Here is a 25,099-nt window from a genome sequence, read left to right on the forward strand (position 1 = left end):
GGAAAGTGTTTTTTATATTTTTCTTAATTATTATAGTGTGTTTTTATTTCCTAAACTGTTGACTCGGAGAGCCCTGCACAATAATTCCAATGTGTCTGGACTGGACTAATCATTTGAATATTACATTTCTTTTCTATGTTCTTAGCACTCCAACACTGATGGATTTGGTGTCATGTTTGCTGCCTGTTTAGACTAATGTGATATTTTCTGCATACCTCGGCTTCTATTTACAGGACATCAAACCTGATATGTAGGACCCTGAATCCTCCAGGTATCAGAATTCTCACATTCCCAACAAGAAAACCCATTTGATCAAGTTTAGCAAAGACACATTTATTTTTAAAACAATGATCAATATGAAGGATTAACAGCCTCCAGCCGGCCACAACTCCATCGTTGATCATGCAGCACAGGACAGTACTGCAGTATCACGTTTGACACTGGCATTACAATGACTCCTTCACTCAAGCAGTGTAGAAATCTCCAGTTCAGACAACATTATCAATAATTCACCATGTCCACAGTCACTGTAATGCTCTTTGGCTGTAGTTATTCTGTTGTTTGAGTCTGTCGCAGGACCTTCAGCTGGTCCTCAATTGTCTTCAGTTCCTGCTGCAGGGCTGATGTCTGTAGACACAGGAGAAGGAAGAGTAAGGTAAAGAAATGCTCACTCGCATACACTTAAACAACATGTAGTACGCAACTATATATACTATATATATACTGAACTATAGTCGTCATTACAAAATAATGAAGACATAAATATAATTTACAAATAATGATAATAAATACAGCAACACAATGAATTAATCAATACATTGTAAAATAATTTAAGAAAAGATTAAAAAGAAAATTCAAGAAATAAAAAAAATGATTTCAGTTATGGTTAAATTATTCATTTATTGGAATTCTTTTTATGGACTTTTGAAAAAGGACGATTTTAAATACTAATTGCTACGATGAAAGTCCCCCCTAAAAATATAAAATGTACTACTACTAACAGTGGTGACATAACTTTTCACATTAATAAGTCTCATGTCACCAACATGGACTTTACTGTGTACAGCTGTACTGTAAAAGTCATCCAATAACTTGTGTTTGACTATCTTTCCTGGCCAGCTCGTTTTGTTTGTTAATGTCAAATGTCCATACCAGAGATATTAAACACAAGAATACTTTCTATCAAGCTGGCAGACACTTGTGACTGACGGACTTTCCTCCATAGAATCAACATTGTTTATGAAGGTCAACATGTAGTGGTATTGTTTTTAGCTAACAATGGCAACTTCCAGTCGTGAAAGCATCTTTAGCTTTCAGAGAAGGCCACATTTAACATTTTAAGATCATTTAATGTTGCTGGACATCAACTTCTGTAGATGTTTGTTAAAAAAGATCCACTTCTTGAAATAAACCACCTGTTAGTTAGCTGAACCAAAGCACTTCCTTCCTTTCCTTCTTTCATTGCCTCTTTTTCTGGCTTCCTTCCTTCCTTTCCTTGTTTCCTTTCCTTCCCCCCTGCCTTCCTTCCTTCCTTGCCTCCTTGACTGGCTTCCTTCCTACATTCCTTTTTTCCTTACTTGCCTCCTTGATTGGCTTCCTTCCTTCCTTTCCTTTCTTCCTTCCTTCATTGCCTATTTTGCTCACTTCCCTCCTTCCTTTCCTTTTCTTCCCTCCTACGTTCAGTTTGCTCCTGCCTGCCTGCGTGTATGTGTATGACACAGAGTGCAGAGGGGCAGGTGACAGAGCCACACACTGCCTCTATGTGTATCACTGGTTGCCATGGTGAGAGGGCATGTGTTGGTAAAGCTGCCCTGATTAGCTCATTTGAAGCAGCTGTGTATCCCTGACTAAGCGGGGTATTTCATGAAAAAGAGCCTGTCAAAATGTGGAACGTCACAGAAAACAATAACTCTGATCTCAAAAGTGTCCTTTCCTTCCTCCCTCCCTCCCTTCCTTTCTTCCCTTTCCTTCCTTCCTTGCCTAGCTTCCTTCCTTGTGTATTAGTGGACACAGAGACACACCCACATTTTCATATCTCTCCTCCGCAGCGATGACCCCACTACTGATAATATAAATGCTTATACATTGTTATAATGTAATGCTTTTGTCAGGCTATTCAAATTCAGAATAACACATAGAGGGTGAAATTTGTGTCTGGGAATGTGCGGCTGTCTCGTCTTGGAAACAACACACCCGAATGTCATTGACTAGTCTCATCGAAATGTTGACTGGCCTTGCATGGCGCAGTCCTGTGAGATGAAATCATCCACCTCCTTGATCGCTCAGCACCAATCAGAAATTAAGATGATGCATAACCTGTGACAAAATCTGTGTATGAAAAGGCCGGGTTTTCCGGTTCTAGGGCAGAGTTGTTATGACTCCCCTGGCGTTGCAATCTCAGCGCTTTACTTCGGTTGTGATCAGAGAAATAAATCTACTAGAACGAGAGAAGTTGTTGGCTGAATTCTTCCAACGGCTCTTCCCATGCAGACGATTCTGAACGACGCTAACACTACGTATTATAAATAAGAATCTGTGTATGTGTACGTGTGTGTGTGTGTGTCTTTGGTTCTGTCAAACTGCACTAATTAGAACACCTGTGTGCTTCCAACATCAAAGGTTGCCATAGTGATGACTTCAAAGGGACGACAGTTGCCAGGCTAAACAGGGAGTTAAAGCTAGAAAAACACCTATCAATCTCTCTCAAAAAGTCAGTTAACCGTAGCTCTATTTCTTTCGCCAATATTTTTTGAGAGGAAGAATGACTTGATGAACATATACTGTAAACGGTGGGACTGTAGTGTAAGAAATGTGTCTCTAGTGGCGATTTAGATATCAGGTCCGACTGTCTGTGAGAAGACTCTTTGGAGGGAAAGATATAATGGGGCTCTATGGGGCAGAGAGGTGGACTTGCTCCCTCGTTAAGGCTTCTCTTGACAAATGTGGGAAACATTGTGGATTCCATCGACACATGTGAGGACCAGCACAAGATTCCCTACGTTTTTGATCCATAAATGGTGTAAAAAGAGTGAAAGATTGTTCCCGTAGGTTTTGCGATTTTCCCCCCAGTTTTTCGTGTTTTTTCGAGAAACGACCAGGCGAATCTTTTTGAGACTTAAATGCACACGATTCCCAATCAGGTTGCACGTTTTTATGTATTTTTTACGCATATGTGACCAACGCTGCGAGCTGTATGCTAGACCAAAGTTCTGGCGGAAGAGGGAGAAACGAAAGATTAATAAAAGAAGCCTTCAGGAGAACATTCAGTGTGGCTTGCAGCAGCCAGGCTCATAATTAGCATTTGAATTCTTATTCTTGAGTTATGGCTCAAAAACTATTTTGTGAGGTCATTGTCCAATTTCCAGCCACGTCTCTTGCCAGTGTGGAGGAATATGATCCAATACAAAATATGAACTCTTCCTCATGCCAATGATAACACATGACACTAAACCCATAGCAGCCTCCTTACTGCTCAGTGCTCACCTTAGTGTCCATCTGCTGCCTGACATGAGCAGGAACCTTGGTCAGGTAGTCTGGAGACCGGACTCTGCAGAGGATTGTCTCCAGCTTTGGAACAATCTTGTCTCTGCGCTGGCTGAGCTGCAGCAGCATCCGTTTATCAATGTTCACTCCACTCTGAGAGAGCAAACCATACAGAATATTAGACATCCCCACCACGCCAAGCTAGAACAGTGGAGCACATCAGCACCCTGTCGGGCACACATGTGGATGATAGGGCTACATTCCATGTCCTTCCAGTTTGCATTTTAATCTTTAAGTTTAGGTAACAATCGGGACAATTTCACATTCAATCACTAATAATTATGGCAATCTAATCTATTACTTGAGAGTACACTTTGAATACATTTTCAATATAGTTTTCATCTTATTTCTATCAGTACTGCATTTGATTTGTTTTACTTAGATTTGTACTAGTTTCATACATCATCCACACGCCAATACATTTTCAATTTGTAATAATTAGATCGCAAATAGATGTTGCTTGAGGTAACTTTATTCAAGAATACAAAGTTACAGGGCTCATTTACTGTTGTGCTGTTCTGCATGCAGTTAGTAGTCTCAATTTGGTACATAAGAAAATACCTGGCTGGGGTCTGTTTGTGAGGAAGTTTACCAGTTTCATGGGGGAGATTGTATTCAAGGCTGAGAATGCCTGTTCAGGAGGGAAGCTGGGCTTCTGACCTCTGAGTGAGTTGTCAGGTGAGTACTGCCTGTCTCACACAACCAGACCACTTCCATTGTCACTCTGTGTGTGTGTGTGTGTGTGTGTGTGTGTATGTATGTATATATATATATATATATATATATGTATATATATATATATATATATATATATATATATATATATATATATATATATATATATATATATATATATATATATATATATATATATATGTGTGTGTGTGTGTAGGTGGGGCAGGGGCTTTATTTACTGTGCTTGTGTTGCTGCCTGGTCATGTTTCTGTCAGTGACAGTGTTTTCTTTGTTGTATTATACATCTGGAAAATGGCATGTTAAAAATATATATATATATAAAATATAAAGAAAAGCAATAAATCATCACAACTAAGAAGCCTGGGACAGAATTTGTTGATTGTAAATATATGAAAAGATTAATTAATTATCAAAACTGTAGGTGATTACTTTTTTGTCATCCACTAATCAAGTAGTTGTACATACCTGGATGTGAAGGTGTAGCTGACATGTGTGGTCCACCACTCCGATGAGGCTCCCTGTAGGTGGAGGGATGGAGTGGAGCTCCTCTTGGTCCACTCCATGCGGACAGTAGATATGGAGGCTGGAGATCCTGCTTAAAGTCCAAACAGCTGACCCAAAGTGAAGGAGGACCTGGGCCTGGCTGGGGGAACACACTACCCACACTGACACACACGACAGAGAGATAAACCACTTCACCTCATGTTAAGTAATCCATTTATTCATTTAGCAATACGGCTCATTAGTGTATTCTTTGTATGAAAGCATCATAGTATTACTTTTGAACCGTTAAATAACTTACTGGCAGGTTTTTCTTTGGTCATGCCACACTGGGCTCGTAGTGAGCGAGCCACTCGCATCACTTCCTGCACCAGTTGGAAATCCCTTTCCTCTTCAGGGAAATGCCAGTGTGCCTGGCAGGATGGAGACATTACAAAAAAAACACATCAGCTAAAAGACATGGAAAATTAAACCCGATTAGGAGAGATCATGTATGTCAGAGAAAACTAGACCTAACTTCTAGCTTTTCTTTTGCCTGCAGAGCAGACCAGTATATCGCCTCTAACCCAAGTACATGTTGCTCAATCCAAATGCCCTATACTAAATACAAGTCTGTGGAAAGAAAACAAGTCAAACCCATTTGAAAATGTGACAAGAAATAGGAAGAAAATAGCTAAAAGATGCAGCTAGCAAGTAGACGTTTCTAAAAAAGGTAAGCTAATGTTAAACATTATGGATGATAGTGGCTCAGAGGTGAGCACGGTCAACCTTCCATCAGAGGATTGGTGGTTTGATCCCTGGCTCCACTAGTCCATGTGTCCTTGGTCAAGACACTTAAATTGCTCCCGTAGCTGTCTAATGTCTAATGAAAGCTCTTGCATGTGCAGTAATATAAAGTGTGTCTGTGGTCTCAGGAAAAGTCACATTCAGCGACCCCGTTTGGATCTCTGGGAAGTGAGATCCAAAAACATGGGTACAGCCAAAGGAAACGAAGCGCAGAGGTTCAAGATTATAACTTTAAAGTAGCATTCTTAAGTTAACAGTACATGACTACTGTCTTTGTTTCTAGCCTTTTTATTAATGGGATTAATGTCAGCTGTCAACCATCTAAATTGAAGGAATATTATTACATTAATCGACTAAAACGCAGACAGTGAACAGTATTGTAGTGAATTAGTTTCTGAAAGATTGCAGAAAATAACCTTTGTGGCAAAAAAAACGTTTATGACTTCACTAAATTGTATTTATTTATCATTTGAAGCGTGAATACAATCAGCAGAAGTAAAACATTAGGCTATAAAGGAACTCCACCACAAAGGACTAGTGTTCTAGTGAGGACGTTTAGTCGTCTCCTTTAGACTCTTTTTTAAGACACGGAAAAAGTTTCCAAACTCAGCAGAGGGGTGTTTACTGACCTATTTTACATATTGTATCATTTCACCTTATTTCAGACATCTAACCAAACACATTCAATAAACAATGAATCTTTGAGACAAGGGAACTGGAAGTGTAAATATGCTGACTCGTTTCTGGGTTTTAGGACAGTGTGGCGCTAAAGCTAACACTTGATTATATTATTATTATTATTATTATTAACACTTGAAGAATTCGGGAAAATCACACTGATATACATTTTGATACCTTAATTGGATTGGGGTGGGCAGTAAATATTTGAAAACCTGAACAAAGAAAACCAAAAGCATCAGCATGGCTGGATTCCACTTTAGGTTGTTCTGTTCTAGTTTGTGAGGAGCGACCTTTTCAAACAGGGTAGAACCACAGTGAAAATGTTATCATGACGTAACTGCGGGGAAGGAGAGGTGTGATGGCTGCAGTCGTACCAGCTGAGAGGAGCAGGGGTATGGCTGTAAACACAGAGGGGTCTGGGCAGCAGCTCCGGGTCCGAATGGCTGGAGTCTCTGCCACAGCTCCTCAGTGATGAAGGGCATGAAGGGGGAGAGCAGGGCCAGAGACATAGACACACAGTGATAGAGGATACTGGTGGCCACCTGCCTCGCTCTGACATGGTGCTCTGTGTCAGCGTGGACCACTGCCTCCTCCTCCTGCTGGAGCAGCACAGGCTTCACATGCTCCTACAGACACACAGACACACACACTTTGGTTCATGTGTTTCCATCAGTCGTTGACACCCTGTGACTGAGCCTCCAGGTGAGTAGCAGTACTGCCAATACATAGTCTTCTAATTTCTAATCGTCAAAGTGTACCCATAATGCATTGTGATGGTTGTGCTCCTCACCATGTAGACGTCACATAGGCTGTGGACCCAGAAGGAGTACAGGGCAGACGTGACAACATGCAGCTCGTAGGTCTCAAAGGCCTGCTCACACTCTGCTACAGTGCTGTAGAGTCTGGAGCAGATCCAGCGGTCCAAGCTGCTCAGAGCACTCGTCTGAAACATTTAGAGCATTTAGACAATACGTCGTTTGTACAAAGAAGCATGTCAAATACACATTTGAATTTGAATATCCTTCTCAAATAGTAGTCCACATCCTGTATTTAAAGCAGCATGTCTGTTTGACACAGATTATTCTTTAATAATATTGCATTGTATTTATAGGTCCCCTTTAAAGCACTCAAGGACATTATCATCCAAAACATCTAACAATACGGTAATCTAAAATAATAAGTGAACACAATATCTTGATAAAAATCTTCAGCAATGCAAAACTCAATGTGGTTGTAGCCATTGGAGACCGAATGAGCCTAAACATGGGCCAGTTTAAAGTGTTATAAGACGAGGAATGAAGGTGGAGAGTTCTAGGCTCTAGACTTTAGTGCTGGTTTACTGGTTCAGTTACTCAGAACACTTAAAGTTATAGTATGCGCTATGATGTCAGCGTGTGCTCGATGCTATTGGATGCTACTTTTAATTCTCTATCACCCTTCTCAAAGGAAGAGTTCAACATTTTCAGAATGTGAGAAATTAGAATCAATCTCATGTAAAGTAGGAAGCACGACACGGTTAGGCTCTCTTAGCATAAAGATTGGAAACAGAAAACAAACTACCTTGGTTCTGTCTAAAGCTCAAAAGCACATCGACCAGCACCTCTAAAGATCCTAAAATGTATGTCACCTTTAATCTGTACCCAAGTTACGTGCTGGAACTATTTCTTGAAAAAACATCCCAGTCTCTGACTAATGTGTCAACAGGACTCCAGGCTAACTGCTCCCAGTGTTAATGCTAAGCTAGGCTAACCACATCCTGACTCTCTGTACTTGTGCTACATTGCAGTCATATGAGATTGTGTGGATTTATGTTGCTGACAACGCAACAAGGTTGTACAAGGATTAAAAACAGATGACTAGATCCATTACATTCCTCAAACAACATCTCTGTCTGACAACAGAGGTTGTTGGCCTCTTCACACATTCGGGATTAGTAGCACCAAGTTGGACAGTTCAGAGCTATAGTCCAATGATCTGTTTTATCATGCTATGTTTAGCAACTACAGGACAAAACCACTGGTAGCCTTTATGTCATACCATTGTCTGTCAATGAACTGTACTGAAGCTGGTATATGCATAAATATCAGCTAATACCAGGGCAGACTAAAGATGCTATGTGGCTTTGTAATGTGTGGAGTGTATTGTTACAGAACGTTTGCATCATTTTCTTTACTTTATTAAACAAGATGTTGACATTTCAGCCAATCCTTCCCTCCATCCGTTGCGGCAACATGAACAACATTGTCTTCCCATTGTACACAAGAAAGTGATGTGTTGTGTGGTGAAGCAAACCTCAGTGGCACACAAGCAACCACCGTACAGGCTGGCAGTGATGGCGGTTGTTAATGTTCTAATCTCATAGTAATGTAAAGACAAGCTTAGCCCTTTTCCAAAAACAATACAACTAAGTAGATGAATATGAAAATAAAATAATTAGTGCAATTGGAGGTGTCTTTGCTGTACCTCTCCCAGTGTTGCCACTGGTGTTGTGTTGTCACCCAGCACTCCCAGTGTGAATTTCAGCGTCTGCCACATTTTATTACAGAAGTGTCTGCAGCTCAGGACCTGAGAGATGGACAGACTGATGTCTTCTCCTGAAGAAAAGAAGGTGAATAGTTTAGTTCTAGTGGCAGGGCCGAGGCCTCCAGTCAGTCACTTCATTGGTTGCTCTGTGTGTTCCATCGTAGGAATGTAGTCCAAATCGAGTTTAAGGATGAATGCAATGAATATAAACATTTTCTTTCAAAAAACGTATTATATTGTAGAAAAAGAAGTCAGGAGAAACACTTTTGAACCGAAATGAACTCTGAAGTATTTAATTAAAGCATGAGAACATTTCTTATTCCCAGTTCTAAATGAAAACAAACTCAAACGTTGAGTGATCTGTGAAACACCACTAGATATATACTTTATTAATCCCCAAGGGGACATTTGTTGTCATAGTAGCGCCCAACACTTTACAGACACCAAATGGAATAGACTAAATAAACTAAACACACAAAATAAAATATAATATAAGAACAGGGATGACAGATATATACAAAATAAAATATATATATGTATATATATAAAATATATATACACTATGTCCTGTTACTGCAGCTGCTCACTGTCATCTGTCTCTCAGTCTGGCTCTTCTTTTCCTGCAACACTGTTTGACATCACAGAGCTCTACACATTCATTCCCTCAGACAAATGGTCGTCCTCGACAGAGTGAAACTCACCCTGCATCTTGTGAGAGCAGAGGGCGAACCTCAGAGCATCAGTCCCACACTGAGGGATCCCTTTGGGGAAGTCTTTCCTCTGTGGAGAATCAGATGGAAGGGACAGATAAGAGATGAAGTAATGAGTGTGCTTAGTCAGCAGGAAAGAATCAGATAGGAGAGAGGGGAGCTGACCTGAGCTTCCATGGCAACCAGCCGCTCCCTGGGGTCGAGGTTTCCCTCCTTCACCTTCTCTTGAAGTCTCTGGGAGGAAACAAGCAACGACAAACGTCTGAGGGAATCAGAATGGATTTATGGATGGACTGTACTTGTACAGCGCTTTCTCTCATCTTCCAATCACCCAAAGCTCTTTAACACTAAATATTACATTCACACATTGATGGGAGGAGCTACCATGAAGATGTCACCTGCCCATCAGGACCAGCTAACCATTTACACACCGTAGGCACAGCCTGCGGGAAGAACGTGGAAGGAACCCACGCTGCCACGGGGAGAACGTGGAGAGAACCCACGCTGCTACAGAGAGAGTGTGGCGGGAACCCTCGCTGCCACGGGGAGAGCATGGAGGGAACCCTCGCTGCCACGGGGAGAGCGTGGAGGGAACCCACGCTGCCACGGGGAGAGCATGGAGGGAACCCACGCTGCCACGGGGAGAGCGTGGAGGGAACCCTCACTGCCACGGGGAGAGCATGGAGGGAACCCACGCTGCCACGGGGAGAGCGTGGAGGGAACCCACGCTGCCACGGGGAGAGCGTGGAGGGAACCCTCGCTGCCACGGGGAGAGCGTGGAGGGAACCCACGCTGCCACGGGGAGAGCATGGAGGGAACCCACGCTACGACTGGGAGAGTGTGGAAGGAACCCTCACTGCCATGGGGAGAGCGTGGAGGGAACCTTCGCTGCCACGGGGAGAGCATGGAAGGAACCCACGCTGCCACGGGGAGAGCGTGGAAGGAACCCACGCTGCCACGGGGAGAGCATGGAGGGAACCCTCGCTGCCACGGGGAGAGCATGGAGGGAACCCTCGCTGCCACGGGGAGAGCATGGAGGGAACCCTCGCTGCCACGGGGAGAGCATGGAGGGAACCCTCGCTGCCACGGGGAGAGCGTGGAGGGAACCCACGCTGCCACGGGGAGAGCATGGAGGGAACCCACGCTGCCACGGGGAGAGCGTGGAGGGAACCCTCGCTGCCACGGGGAGAGCGTGGCGGGAACCCTCGCTGCCACGGGGAGAGCGTGGAAGGAACCCACGCTGCCACGGGGAGAGCATGGAGGGAACCCACGCTGCCACGGGGAGAGCGTGGAAGGAACCCACGCTGCCACGGGGAGAGCGTGGAAGGAACCCACGCTGCCACGGGGAGAGCGTGGAAGGAACCCACGCTGCCACGGGGAGAGCGTGGAAGGAACCCACGCTGCCACGGGGAGAGCGTGGAAGGAACCCACGCTGCCACGGGGAGAGCGTGGAAGGAACCCACGCTACGACTGGGAGAGTGTGGAAGGAACCCACGCTACGACTGGGAGAGTGTGGAAGGAACCCACGCTACGACTGGGAGAGTGTGGAAGGAACCCACGCTACGACTGGGAGAGTGTGGAAGGAACCCACGCTACCACGGGGAGAACGTGGAGAGAACCCACGCTACCACGGGGAGAACGTGGAGAGAACCCACGCTGCTACAGGGAGAGTGTGGAGGGAACACATGCTGCCATGGGGAGGGCGTGAAAGGAACCCACACTGCTATGGGGAGTGTGTGGAGGGAACCCATGCTGCCACAGAGAATGTGGAGGGAACCCACATTGCCACAGGGAGTGTGGAGGGAACCCATGTTACCATGGAGAGAATGTGGAGGGAACCCACGCTGCCACAGGGAGAACCTGAGGGTATAGGGAACCCACGCTACCACAGGGAGAACGTGGAAGGAACCCACGCTACCACGGGGAGAATGTGTAAACTCCAAACAGAATGCCTCCTTAAACTCATGTGTACTTTTCCGGGCTACTGTGTATTCTTTGATGTCCACTCTACACAAACAAACAGTTGCAAGACTGTGCTTATATTATAATAGTCCTGCCCCTTCCTTCAGTGTGACAGCAAGTCATTAATGGTAATTTGCCTCATGGACCAGACCATGTGCTACCTACCTCCAGAGAGACTCCATGTATAACATCTAATGGGTCAATGACATTTCCCAGAGATTTACTCATCTTCCTGCCATGTCTATCTCTCACCAGGGAGTGAAGGAGAACCTGAGAGGCATAATGGGAAGATCAAAAGGAGAGAGAAAAACAGCAGGATGGGCTGAAACAGTAATCAATTAATAGTGTTTGTATTAATACCATTGTGTTTTAGGTTTCTCATTATCTAAGAACCTGTTTAAAGGGCAGCTGTCCAGTCAGCTCTGTGCCCAGCATCACCATCCTCGCCACCCAGAAGAAAATGAGGTCACTGCCCGTCTCCAGAATAGAACTGGGGTAGAAACACTGAAGGTCCGTGGTCTGTGGGAAGTGATGCTGTGGTTATGATACAAAGTGGCAAGGCTGTTATTGAGGACACTGTACTGCTAGAGTTGGTGCAGTACCTGCTCAGGCCAGCCAAGCATTGCAAAAGGAAATAGCCCAGAGGAGAACCACGTATCCAGGACATCAGGGTCTGTCACAGAAAGTATGATGGTGTAACCAATAAAGACATGCATGTGTGTATTTACATAAATGTCAGTTCTACCAGAGCAGCACTACAATGACAACATTATATATATATATGACGCGGCTTTTAACTGGTCCATTTATTCAAAAACTATTTATGACCTAATATCTACTGTAAGTGGAAACGTAGCAGTTGTCGTAGTAGCAGCAGGAGTGGAAGTAGCCTGTTTGATTAATGATACTATTGATATTAGTGAATTAAAAAATTCAATATATTTTCTATATATCGTTCTCTCCTCACATGTTTCCATGGATCGTGGTTTTATCTGGACCATGGTCCTGCACAACACCTACTGCTATTATCATTATTAGTATTAGTCACAACTGTTACATTGCTATTAGTATATCCAATACCATTACTGCTTTTATCATCATTATTATTATACTATATCTATCCACTGTTGCTGTTATTTTTGGTAGCTGTAACTTTTTCATCATGCCTACTACTCTCATTATATGAATAATTTCTGACATATTCATTGAATGTGTTGTAACTTTGTAATGCTGTTCATTCTGTACAAATGACATCTATTGCTTCTGTCCATCCGGGGAGAGGGATCCTCCTCTGTTGCTCTCCTGAAGGTTTCTTCACTTTTTTCCCGTGAAAGTTTTTTATTCTATTTTTGGGGAGTTTTTCCTGAATTTGTAATTTGTGATTTTGGGCTGTACTAAATAAACTGAATTGAATTCCCTGAATGTGATGGTGAATGTAGAGGAGGTTAGCAACAGGTTAAGAGGTAAGTCACCCTGAGTCAAAGTGATGTCTTCCGGCTTCACTCCATATTTAACAGCAGCTCTTTGTCGGGCCTCGTCCTCGCTCTGTCCCCAAACCCACTGCTCCTATCACAAACAAACACACAGAGAAACGTACATCATAGTCTGGGACAGACTGACATTGATATACAATATCTACAGTCATCCATTTCTGTATACGTTTCTATTCTATTCAGGGTTGCATTAGCTGAAGGGGAACAAACCCATTCAGTCTAAGAGAAAAACCAAACATTTCACAGTAGTATTATTCTTAGAATATCCACATATCCACAAACCCAACCTCTTGTTTGGCAGTAGAATTAGGAAACTCCACTTGGTAAGCAGGGATCTGATGACCCCACCAAAGCTGCCTGGAAATGCACCAATCACTGCAAGGCAAACGGAGGTACATTTTCGACAACTCATTCGTTGAAAAAAGAGCTCATTCATCACCAGAGTGGTGTCATTTCACGCACGTATCACACCAGTGTCAACAACAACACACAATTGTTCCCCTCACACCACTGTTCAAACACATGATTTTGTCCAGGTCAAGGGGCAGGACAGCCTACCTGATGTTGGACAGCCAGTTCTTCCATGTCTTGGTGTAGTGGTGAGGGATGATTTCCAGCTGTCCATCCTCCACAACCTGACAGGAAAAGAAATAGTCCCCTTTTTTAGTGTTTCATGTGCAAAGAGTTCAAGGATGAGATGACATCACCTGACTGCTCTATTCTTCACTATATGGACACGAAGGAGCCTACATGGTTACTTTATAGCATGGGACACAACTAGAAACTTTAAAAGTGTCACCTCAATCTCAACATCTCAACCAATTTACCTGGATAGCTTTTTTAGCCATTTCTTCACAGCTAACAAACCACTGCTTCTTTAGAAGAGGTTCAATGATGTCTCCTGAGCGGCTGAGACAAGGAGAAAGGAGGGAAGAAAGACCACAAACATATAGGACATTACAATGCATTTCATTCAAACATTTACAAATCCTGCACTGTTTACATCCATGTTTGTAGTCTTTTTCTAATCTCATTATTGGCGCATTTCTTGGCTCATTACCGCTACCTGTAGATCAGTAGAATACTGTGCAGCATTGTGAATGTGGAGGAGACAAACAATCCATCCATCCATCCATTTTCAATACCGCTTATCCTCATTAGGGTCGCGGGGGCGCTGGAGCCTATCCCAGCTGACATAGGGCGAAGGCAGGGGACACCCTGGACAGGCCGCCAGTCCATCGAGGGCACATGTAGGGACATACAACCATTCACTCTCACATTCACACCTATGGGACATTTAGAGATCAATTAACCTGCAGCATGTCTTTGGACTGTGGGAGGAAGCCGGAGAGCCCGGAGAGAACCCACGCTGCCACGGGGAGAACATGCAAACTCCACACAGAAGGACCGCTCCGACCGGGAATCGAACCCACGGCCCTCTTGCTGTGAGGCGACAGTGCTAGCCACTACACCACCGTGCAGCCCGAGACAAACAATGTTTTTTTTAATTGCTCTATAGAAGTCTATGCTTCATGTGTTAAAGCGTCATTTCTCTACTGACCACCAGGGGGTGACTCCTGGTTGTATAGAAGTCTATGAGTACATTCCAAGTCTCTTAATTCCTCGATCCTTGCTTGAACCAATGGTTGTTCTGCACCGCCATATTAACGGCCGTCCCAAGAGAAGCAAGGAGGGATCTAAGAGGATCCATGATCGAGGAGGCCCAAAAGCAGGCTTCGAGGAAGTTTTTTAACGCTTTCACGCTTGACACGCCCCCTCATTGTTCATCAGTTATTTGATTGGACACTGCAGCTGATCAGACTGATCGCTGAAGTTTCACACCAGAGTAAAGACGGATCTATTTATTAGATTTGTTTTCTTATTCCACCATCTGTTCAACATATATGTTCATTGTAGGTATGAACAACAAAAGGACCACAAACAACTTTCTTCATTTATAAAAAGATTAGTCTTTTCTTAACCTGTTTTACATCATCATTTCCATTCAGTCACGTGAGGCTGATCATTCCTGAGTGTCAGGTTTGATGAGTTATATAATTTAAGTTTTCACCTGAAACATTGAGCCTAAAAACATTATTCCAGTGCTCAGTGCTGAAGAGAAACCATAATCATATTGTGGGTTATTTTATAATGATGTCACAATCAGAATTTCTTAACATACAGACGCAAATAATACATTTTGGCATTCCGCCAGTAGAAATCGGTCCTGCACTTATAAGCAGGACACAGAACACAGTATAAATACCACACACTGTGTATAAATACTCAATGCAGTTTGTTTAACAGGTACTACAGAGAGAAAACATCTCCACTCAAGCATTCAAGTATTCAAGCACTTTAAGTGGTCAGAAGACTAGAATATCATTTAGTTTATCTTTTGTGAAAAAGCTTTTTTGAGCTCTAAGAATAAAAACAGCTGTTGAAAAAGCCCTTTGCATTAACATGAGCAGAGACATACATGCACACACAGAAAGTCAGAATTAGTACCTGCAGACGGGTAAAGTCATGGCGTGATTCTGCTTTCCTCTGAACAGCCTCTTCTCAACCAGGGCATCCACAACAAGCTGTCTGGCATCAAACCGCTTCACTCCCTGAACACAGACAGAGTGACAGAAAAGGATAAAAAAACCTATATCTTGCTTTTGCTATCACTAATCAATCACTAATGTCCAGCAGAGTTTTACATGGCCCTGTGTTCTGACCTCTGCAACATATCCATTTAGTCTTTCTTCAACACATCATATACTAACACTAAGTGGACAGAAAATATTAGTGGTGTTCATGCACCTCAAGCCATTGTCCACAGGGCGGAGTCATGGTCCCATCTCCTCCAATCACAGTAAGGCGTGGCAGTGCATGTCTCTGTGACAGCAGGAAGTCAGTATGGTCATGAGCAGGAGTCACCTTCACTGCACCTTCAAAACACGAGCAGCTCCCATCAGATGACAGCATTCACTCTGTGTGTCCAGAAAAAAAGAACAACTGTGTTTGATGTTTTTGATGAGGCTGTGTCCGAGAGGGGTTGCTGTCACCAGTTCCTAGCTCCATGTCCACCACGGAGTCAGTGATAATGGGCAGGAGTCGGTTGGTGAAGGGGTGTCTGCAATGCTTCCCATGAACAGCCTGGAACAAAGTGGACAAATTGGAAAGATATTATATGTTATAATAAATATGTTATTAAATGTCATGTTGTATTAAGTTATCAGTGTGTGAATGCTAAATCAGGCACATTTATACTATTGTGATCCAAATTCATTCTTCAACTCATATTTAGCCCTTTAAGATCATTAGAGCTATATCTTTTCTTGTTTCTATTCCTTTTAGCTTATACCTTTTAATATATACAATATAAGCTTTTTATCACATATTTTACAATGTAAGCCAATGGGAGACATCTTCAAATCCTCTTAAACCTTCTCCACTTCTGTACAATTAATTCAGGTGGCCGACACGGGGCCAAGATGGGGGGACGACGGGTGGCTGACATAGGGCCGACACAGGGCCAAGACGGGGGGCCGACATAGGGCCGACACAGGGCCAAGAGGGGGGGCCGACACAGGGCCAAGAAGGGGGGCGGACACGTGGCCGACACAGGGCAAGACGGGGGGACGACGGGTGGCCGACATAGGGCCGACACAGGGCCAAGACGGGGGGCCGACACAGGGCCGATAATGGGCCAAGATGGGGGGCCGACACGGGGGGCCAACACGGGGCCGACTACTCACAGACTACAGCTCTCCTGTCAGTGAGCAGGCCAAAGGGCCCCACAGTTGGATGCTAACAGGGAACTGTGAACAAGAATGTGTTCCCCCTCAATATAAGTTCCATTGAATAACTATATCCTCACCAGGAGCTAAAGATGAGAAAGAAAGAAAATAAATGTACACCTTTATTAATCCCACAGTGGGTAAATTCTTCTCTGCATTTGACCCATCATTAGTTATTAAGGAGCAGTGGGCTGCAGTGAAGCACCCCGGGAACAACTAGGGGTTCAGTGTCTTGCTCAAGGACACTTCAACATGAACTATGGGGAGAGCAGAGTTTGAACCGGCTACCTCGTGGTGATGGGACGACCACTCTCCCCATAAGCTACAGCTAACCCAGTAGTAGGCATGGGCCACGATCCAGATTTCCACTATCCCTGTAAACAGAAGGAGGTAGAGCGGGCCAGGGCCATAGCAGGAGACAGGTCCACTTAGGCAGGAGACATCGTTTATTGTTAGGGCTGAATCAGGTTTGCCCTGGTCCAGCCCCTTGATATGCTGCTATAGGCTTATCGGCTGCTGTGGGGACATTTTAGGATACACTGAGCTCCTCTCTCCTCTTCTCTCTCTCTTTATGGACGAATTTACATCTCTTCATTGCACCTTATTAACTCTACTTTTTCCCGGGAGTCTTTGTGCCTCTTTCACATCTCATTGGGTCCATTAGACCTGGCTGTGTCTGAAGCTGGTCCTGGCCTCATTCCCAATGGCCCTGCCTCCTTCTTTGTGCCTCCTGCCTAAAGGGCCTGGCCTCATTGGTCCGGCCTCTTTAGCGATGCCTCCTGCCATGGCCCTGCTGATGCCCCCCCTCCCCCGCCTCCTTCTGTTTCATGGATTGTGGAGGTCTGGATCGTGGTCCATACCTACCACTCATTATTCATACATTTCTGTCATATTCATTGAATGTGTTGTAACTCTTTAATGCTGTTCATTCTGTACACATGACATCTATTGCTTCTGTCCATCCGGGGAGAGGGATCCTCCTCTGGTGTTCTCCTGAAGGTTTCTTCCCTTTCTTACCCCTGAATGGGTTTTTTCTATTTCTTGGGAGTTTTTCCTGATCCGATGTGAGGTCTTGGGACAGGGATGTTGTATGTGTACAGATTGTAAAGCCCTCCGAGGCAAATGTGCAATTTTTGATTTTGGGCTGTACAAAATAAACTGAATTGAATTACTGTGGAAACAGGTTCTGTGGAAACAGGTGGCTAACAGTCTGTCTAGGGAGAGGGAGTGAGGACACTCTTCTTTGGTCAGAATTAGCGTTGCCTCAAGTTAGCCTGAGTGGAGACACTCTGCTAGCTATAACAGTGGCAATGTTACCACGGTCAATGTACACGGCATAAGTATCGCCATCGACTTAACCTCACTAGCGTCCCACCTGAGCGGGACACTGTTCACTGAAAGCCGGTCGCGACAGTGTAGCAATCGAGCCACACTGAGCGGCCAACCGTGAATCTGCTGTCGAAAAACAATGTTAGTCGATCTCACCCGTTGATGTTTCACGGTGTAAAGGTGGCCAACCTGGTGAAGACAGAAGATAGGTGCGTCCACTGGTCCGACCCTAAGAGGGACATCTTCAGAGTTCTTTCTCTGTACAAGGTTCAGCTTCAGCTGATGCTAACATAGCAGTTATCAAGCGTAGCGAGAAGATGAAAAAGGACAGATCTCAGGATGCAGTCGGAACCTATACCCGGCTGGGGTCATCCAAGGTCGCAGGTTATTAAGACTCGACCTGCGTGTGCGCGAGACGGAAGATATCCAGTGCTAAGCACTGCCTCTGGCAGTCAGGAAGGTTGAAATAGAACTAGTACTCGCCTGATACCGGGGATCGTCAGGGTGAACAGCTACAGCCACATCTCCCAGCATGGTCTCAGGACGGGTGGTGGACACCGCCACCTCTCCATCTAAAACACAGGAAAAAGGGAGGGAATCATAAAACGGTTAACCATCAAACACAACATGTGTCATATTTCCAGACAGTCACAAACACTCACCGTGACCTTCTAAAGGGTAGGCGAATGTAAGCATGGTTCCAAACTCCACCTTGTCTTTATAACCAGGAACAGACAGCATGGTCTGTCCAGACAGCTCCTGGGAGTCCACCTGACAGCAATCCACAGGCTGAGGTACATTTACCATTCTTTACAATTGCACTTTCTTTGTCATTACAGCAAAGTAATACAGAAAAAAATGAATGATGATCCTAGAGGTTGACACAATAAGAGAAACACACGCTCAACGTGTGTTTCATATTTGTTCGATGAAGGCCGTTAAGAAACAGTAAATCTGACCCTGGTATTTATGGAACCAGCCATGCTTTAAAGGCGGACCATGTTTACCAGGCGGCAACACACAGTTTGGGTTGAAGTGTGAAAAATCATTCTTGACCTGGGAAATAGTTTGACAAAAACTAAATCTTTGCTCAAGGTCCTCTTACTAGATTTGTCCAGAGCTTTCAACTGCATCTGGCAGTCAGTCTCTCTCAGTGAATAAAGTTTGCTCAGCTGTGTACAGGAAACCCACTCCCCCCAATAAACTCTTGTTATCACATACCAAAGGTCACTTCTAACTGTTTGTCATGTGATGACAAATTAAATATATCTTTGACAACGCTGAGAAGACCGTGAGATCCAGTTGAAAACTCAAGGAAAAGAAAGTAAATGGACCTTAAGTTAAGATTTCAAAACTAGTAAAAGGAATTCAATGATGTCATCATGTAGTTTTTTTGGGCATGTGAGACTGAATGATTTAATGCTGAAGACAGTGATAATTATCAAGCTGCAGCAGTATAACAAACTGCATACACACAAGTACAATCTCAATATATGCCTTTATCAAAAGTAGACCCAACTTAAAAATAGATAATCCCTAAATGCATGTTGACATAGTTTGTGCAATTATAGAATGAAGAATAGTACAGATCAAGATCACTAGATTATGAGTTTCAGATCTAGGATCAATCCAGGAGCTGACTGCATAATGAGCAACTGCAGCAGTAAATCAGGAGCTCAATAAAAACCACAGCACACATTTTCCTATTAATTCTGGCCCTCTATGTTCTAAAACTGGAGTTCATGTAGATTACTTTGTGGAGAGACTAAAATATGTATGTGTTGATCAGTCTGTAACAACTGAAAATAAATACTATATTTAATGGACTATCTTTAGAAATTGATATTAATGTTGAAGTTAATCTTTAATGTTCCCAGTCCAATGTCTAGAGAGATGAGCTGGTACCCATAAGAGGAAAGGCCGTAGTTATTTACATCTGAAATATGTGGTATCCATTATTTTTGTCCACCTGTTGTATTCACTGTATTCACCTCTATGTCAGATATGGCAGATTCCAGAGCACAGCTCCAGTTGACCAGAGCCTCGGAGCGATAAATCAGACCGGAGTCACTCAGCCTGACAAAGGCCTCTGTCACAGCCCTGCTGAAACCCTGAAATCACATTTAAACACATCACATTAAAGCCAAGCCAATATACTGAAGGTCTTATAATACCCCACCATGGTTGTAATTATGTTGGCTATTTATAATACATCAATAAAAATAAAGCAGCTGTCAATTTGCCCAATAAGCGAGGAAAGAGGATGTAGGGCAACCCCCTACCCCCTCGGAAGAGGGGAAGGCTGTGGAGGATGCAGTCCACACTCTGGGGCGACGGACAGGCCCTCATAGTGGCTGCATCCAGAACTACACTGATGAAGGTTATGCTATATAGTTATGCGCTGTCCCCTGTCTCCTTGCCCCTGCTTCCTGCCCCTTGGCCCTGGCCTCCCACCTCATTGGCCCTGCCTCCTGCCATGGCCCTGCTGATGCCCCTCGGATTCTTCTGTTTACATTGATTGTGGTTATTATGGTTTGGGGTCGGCTGTAGCTCATAGGGAGAGTGGTCGCAACCACAAGGTACCCGGTTTGATCCCTGGTCTCCCCACAGTTTATGTAGACGTGTCCTTGAGCAAGACACTGAACCCCCAGTTGCTCCCTGCAGCGCACGGCTCCTTAATAACTAATGATGGGTCGAATGCAGAGAAGAATTTACCCACGGGGATCAATAAAGTGTACATTATTATTATTATTATTATTATCTGGATCGTGGTCCATACCTAATACTCATTATTTATAATTTCTGCCATATTCATAGAATGTGTTGTAACAGTGTTCATTCTGTACACATGACATCTATTCATCTGTCCATCCGGGGAGAGGGATCCTCCTCTGTTGCTCTCCTGAAGGTTTCTTCCCTTTTTTCCCTGTCAAAGATTATTTTTGGGGAGTTTTTCCTGATCCGATGTGAGGTCAAAGGTCAGGGATGTCGTATGTGTACAGATTGTAAAGCCCTCTGAGGGGAGTTTGTGATTTGTGATTCTGGGCTATACAAAATAAACTGAATTGAATTTAATCAAACACTGACCAATGGTGGCTGTCATGTGCAGTGTACAAAGTGGGACATGTCTTATAGTGTCTGACTATTACTAAGCCTGCGCTTTCATTGAGTTGGAATAAATAACTAATAAACACAACTTGACAATGCACTCCTTAAGACATTTTGACCCATGGGGAGCATCATTTTCCAAACTCCATCAGGATCATTTGCGACTCTACACACATACACTACACATTGTCCAGGTGCTTGAAAAAGAGAGTGATCTTACTGGATCCATGGTGAAACAGGCTCTGCTCCAGTCCAGTGAAGCTCCGAGCCTCCTCAGCTGGTGGTAGATCTCTTCTCCTGTCCTGGGACACACAGAGACAGAGTGAAGCAAACATGCTGTGGCCCAAATACTGGATGAAAAGGGGTAAGATTGGAATGTTCAGACTCACTCGTTCTTCCATTTCCACACCTCACGTAGAAACTGTTTCCTGGTGAAGTCCTGTCTGCGCTTCCCTCCGTCCCTCAGCAGTCTCCTCTCCACCACCGTCTAACACAGACACAAATTACTACATGAGACGGAGCACAAGTCCTTTACAATGAGAGCTTTCTGAAACAGCTGTGCATGTAGGCGGCAGACAAGACACTCCAAACGGCCGACTGAGGAACCAGACGCAGCAGTGGCCTCGGGGGTGCGTCCGAAAGCGCACTGCCAGAGAAAACGTTAAACTGTAGCAAGCAATCGTGTTGAGAACACTATCTGGACTGCGAAGTATCTTTGTGCTGGGGGAGACATTTACAGCCAGGTTACATATGGGCATTTGAAAGTTAAAAATTTAAAAAAAGGTGAGCCAAACCTTCAAATCCCAGACTGTCATGAAAGAGGAAGACAAAACGTTGTCATACCTGTGTTGCAATACCTGCATGGTCACATCCAGGGACCCACAGGACTCTGTAGCCCTGCATCCTCCTCCTGGTGGATTAGAAACGGATATTTGACTTTATCAAACAAACAGATAAATTATGAACTAGCGACAACTAATACTTGACAGGCTGCAGATGTTACCGTCGAACCAGAGCGTCCTCCACAGCTACAGTGAGAGCGTGGCCCAGGTGCAGAGTGCCAGTCACATTTGGTGGAGGGATACACAGAGCAAAGGTCTGATCCACACGGTGAGACAACCTCTCCTGATGGACATGACAGGTGTGAGAATGGGTGAGCCAGTGTCTGTGTTTGATTTACTACCTGCTACAATGTATCGCTGGAATGGAGCATTCATTAATGCTATATGAACTTTTGCTGCTGTGACGAGGCATTTCATTTAACTGTTACATTTTAGTCTGTAACAATAGTTCTGTTATTTTATATGACATAGATTATATCAAAGGCTGTACGAAAAGGAAGTCAAATAAGGTTACATCATTGGGGGGCTGCTTTAGTTTTTAGGAAGTGTTAGTGTGATGTGTTGTTGTGTTTGAAATTCCTCACATGTTGTTCTGGACGAAAGAATCCCTCTTTCTCCCACCACTGATACCAGCTGGATTCCACATACTCTGGACAGTATGAGGATGGGAGCAGCAAGCTGGTGTCTGCAGAGAACAACACGTTTAAAAGTGCGAGAGAGACACAAGCGGCAGACAAGCTGCTGCAGAAGAGTCAATCACCTTTCTTTGTCCCTGGTGGTGTTTGAGCAGCGTACACGATCTTCTGCTTCTCACGCCATGTCACTGCTTCATCTTCAGCAGTCTGGAAACCAACAGACCACACAACTATTCCAGTCACTGCATATTAACCACTACTTTAATATATCCGGGTGCATCTGGACTGTGGGAGCAATGAACCATGATATCAGACATGTATATGATATGTGTACCTATGTATTGATTGCCATGTAAAAAATCTGATACACTGAGTTACAGGAATAAACCACAGACACAGGCTACGGGGAGACAAGCATGACGTCTGAAAAAATACAAAAATCAATTGGTTGTCTGATGTGGACATTTAGGCAAGAACATGAGGGGACAGAGATATGGGGGGGGGGGGGGGGGGGGGGACATTGTAATTCAACAAACAGGTAAATCTAAAGAATTTAAATAAAACATCAAATTTGACAAGACCAAATATGACTTTTGACTAAACAGACAGAATTTAACATGTATATAAATGAAACTAAAGTGTTAAGCTGGTGTATTATGTATGGTTTGGGCTGAATCAGATATCTGTATTTTACACTTAGTGTTCAGGATCATTTTACTGAATGCTAATCAGATCAGGGCTAGTCATATGATAGACTAGTAGCTCATGAAAGGTGAATGATCCAACCCATTCAGGACCACCGGGTGGTAGACAGTCCAGGATGTCCCGTGGAAAAGCTCGGGAAAGCAGCTGTGCTCTTTAACTGACAAACATTTCCCAAAACTTTTCTCCGGTTTTGAATGTTTTGAAGCTAAACGTTGTGCTTGGCACAGTTGTTGTATTGATATAAGTTTGAAGAACTACCAAATGTCACTGTGTTTGAAGCCCTGAAGCTTTCACACTTTTTTGGCACAAATAGGAAAGCCCCTCCATCACTAACCCTCACGTACCAGTGGGTGTTTACATGAGCCCATTACAATTTGGTGCGCCACAAAAGAAGATGCCATAATCAAAAACTTACTTGGCACAGTAACCTAAAAGAGAGATTCATGCTTTGTTTGTTTTCAACCGCTTTCTTTTATTTCACAGAGAAAAGATGAGGACTACTGGTTGTTTGGGCAAATGTGCATGTGGTTAACTGCTCCACCTTCACTGAAGAGCAGCGTCTTCTATCTATGGGACATTTTAGGACTGTGTCCCGCGTAGTGGACGGGACACAGTCCTAAAATGTCCCATAGATAGAAGACGTGTCCCGCGTAGTGGACGGGACTCAGTCCTAAAATGGGCAAGTCTTTTTTTCCCAGAGGGAGAGTTTATAAGTGCAACAAAGATGAAGTACAAAAGAGACAATACATTTGCTAATCAAATATTTTGTAATCATAGTCGGTTCACAACTTTCCTTTGAAACAGTGGCAAATACATTCACATGTGTCCAACTTCCTCAGAATAATTTGACGGTCCTCTAGCGGCTCAGTCAGACTCACCTTGGACTGGGCCAATAGAAACCATGAAGGCTAATATAACATAAGGCTGAGAAAATAACCCTGATGATGTCATAGTTTGAAAGATGATCTCTAATTGGGCTTGCAGACTACGGACAGTCAAAGGTTCCTCCCCTTCCCTCTCTCAAACACGACCGTCTAGACTCGATACATAAAGATGTGGCTGTTCACAGCAGTAGTTTTCCCCTGAAGCTTCTTTCTTGCTTACACTGCGTTGACTTGACAGTATGGCCTCTTCCCGCTGTCGTCTCCGCCGCTGCTTCTCTGCGTGGGGCCGTGGAGAGCAGTTTGACTGAGGTGAAGAGGAGCAGGAAGGTGTCGGTGGCTTGTTGGAACAGAGTCTGGCTGTCACCCTCCAGCTCGGGACACGTCCTGCCCTCCACATCCTCAAGAGCACACTGCGCGAGAAACGAACACACAGTAGCTCAGTCATGTTGTAAGTTATCAAACACATTAGCTGAACGTGATCTGCGGTGACAGTTCATATTCCAACTGGCTTCGTGTACTTACTGTGCTTTCAACACACGAGTGTTCCCAAATGACAACCAAGACCGTTTAACTTCGCCCCTTCGCCAATGAAAGCCTGAGAAAGTGCTTTTCTGTCAGGTAGTTAATTATATGTAAACATTGCATCGATGCATAACTTTGTAGAATAACTGTCATTTCATATCACTCTGTTGGAATATGTTTTTCTTTGCATGTGGGTGATGTTTTGACGGTCTGACTTAATTTCACCGACAACCGGAAGTAACCACTGTCCCTCTGGAAATGTCTTCCCCTCAACACTGCTGCTGACAGACCGAGAAAGACAAAGCATCCTGCCGACGTGTAAAAATAAAACTACCAATGGGAACAATGTTCACAAAAAATGCAACATTAATGGTCTAACTGCTCCTTTGTT

General features: G+C 44.0%; 1 protein-coding gene across 2 annotated transcripts; it reads right to left on the minus strand.

The window, feature by feature from the left end:
• Window positions 1–317: 317 nt before the first annotated feature.
• On the minus strand, window positions 318–24,979 carry vars2 (valyl-tRNA synthetase 2, mitochondrial). 2 transcript variants are annotated; one of them, XM_034544637.1, is made up of 30 exons: window positions 24,709–24,979; window positions 24,407–24,596; window positions 22,723–22,804; window positions 22,547–22,647; window positions 22,124–22,245; window positions 21,964–22,030; window positions 21,510–21,607; window positions 21,341–21,422; window positions 20,004–20,123; window positions 18,675–18,801; window positions 18,496–18,584; window positions 15,949–16,039; window positions 15,704–15,831; window positions 15,404–15,507; window positions 13,723–13,804; window positions 13,454–13,530; window positions 13,183–13,270; window positions 12,875–12,968; window positions 12,005–12,075; window positions 11,796–11,921; window positions 11,568–11,672; window positions 9,606–9,674; window positions 9,432–9,510; window positions 8,671–8,801; window positions 6,998–7,150; window positions 6,582–6,833; window positions 5,042–5,153; window positions 4,705–4,904; window positions 3,484–3,636; window positions 318–627 (listed from the first exon to the last, which is right to left on the minus strand). In XM_034544637.1, the coding sequence occupies exons 2-30, from the start codon at window positions 24,581–24,583 to the stop codon at window positions 550–552; spliced, it is 3,258 nt and encodes a 1,085-aa protein (XP_034400528.1). In that variant the 5' UTR covers window positions 24,584–24,596; window positions 24,709–24,979; the 3' UTR covers window positions 318–549. The 2 variants fall into 2 exon arrangements, with proteins under 2 accessions (XP_034400528.1, XP_034400529.1); XM_034544638.1 differs by having other exon boundaries at window positions 18,675–18,783; window positions 24,709–24,962.
• Between the last annotated feature and the right edge of the window lie 120 nt (window positions 24,980–25,099).

Source organism: Cyclopterus lumpus, chromosome 11 (genome assembly GCF_009769545.1).
Source record: "Cyclopterus lumpus isolate fCycLum1 chromosome 11, fCycLum1.pri, whole genome shotgun sequence".
Taxonomy (NCBI): Eukaryota; Metazoa; Chordata; class Actinopteri; order Perciformes; family Cyclopteridae; genus Cyclopterus; species Cyclopterus lumpus.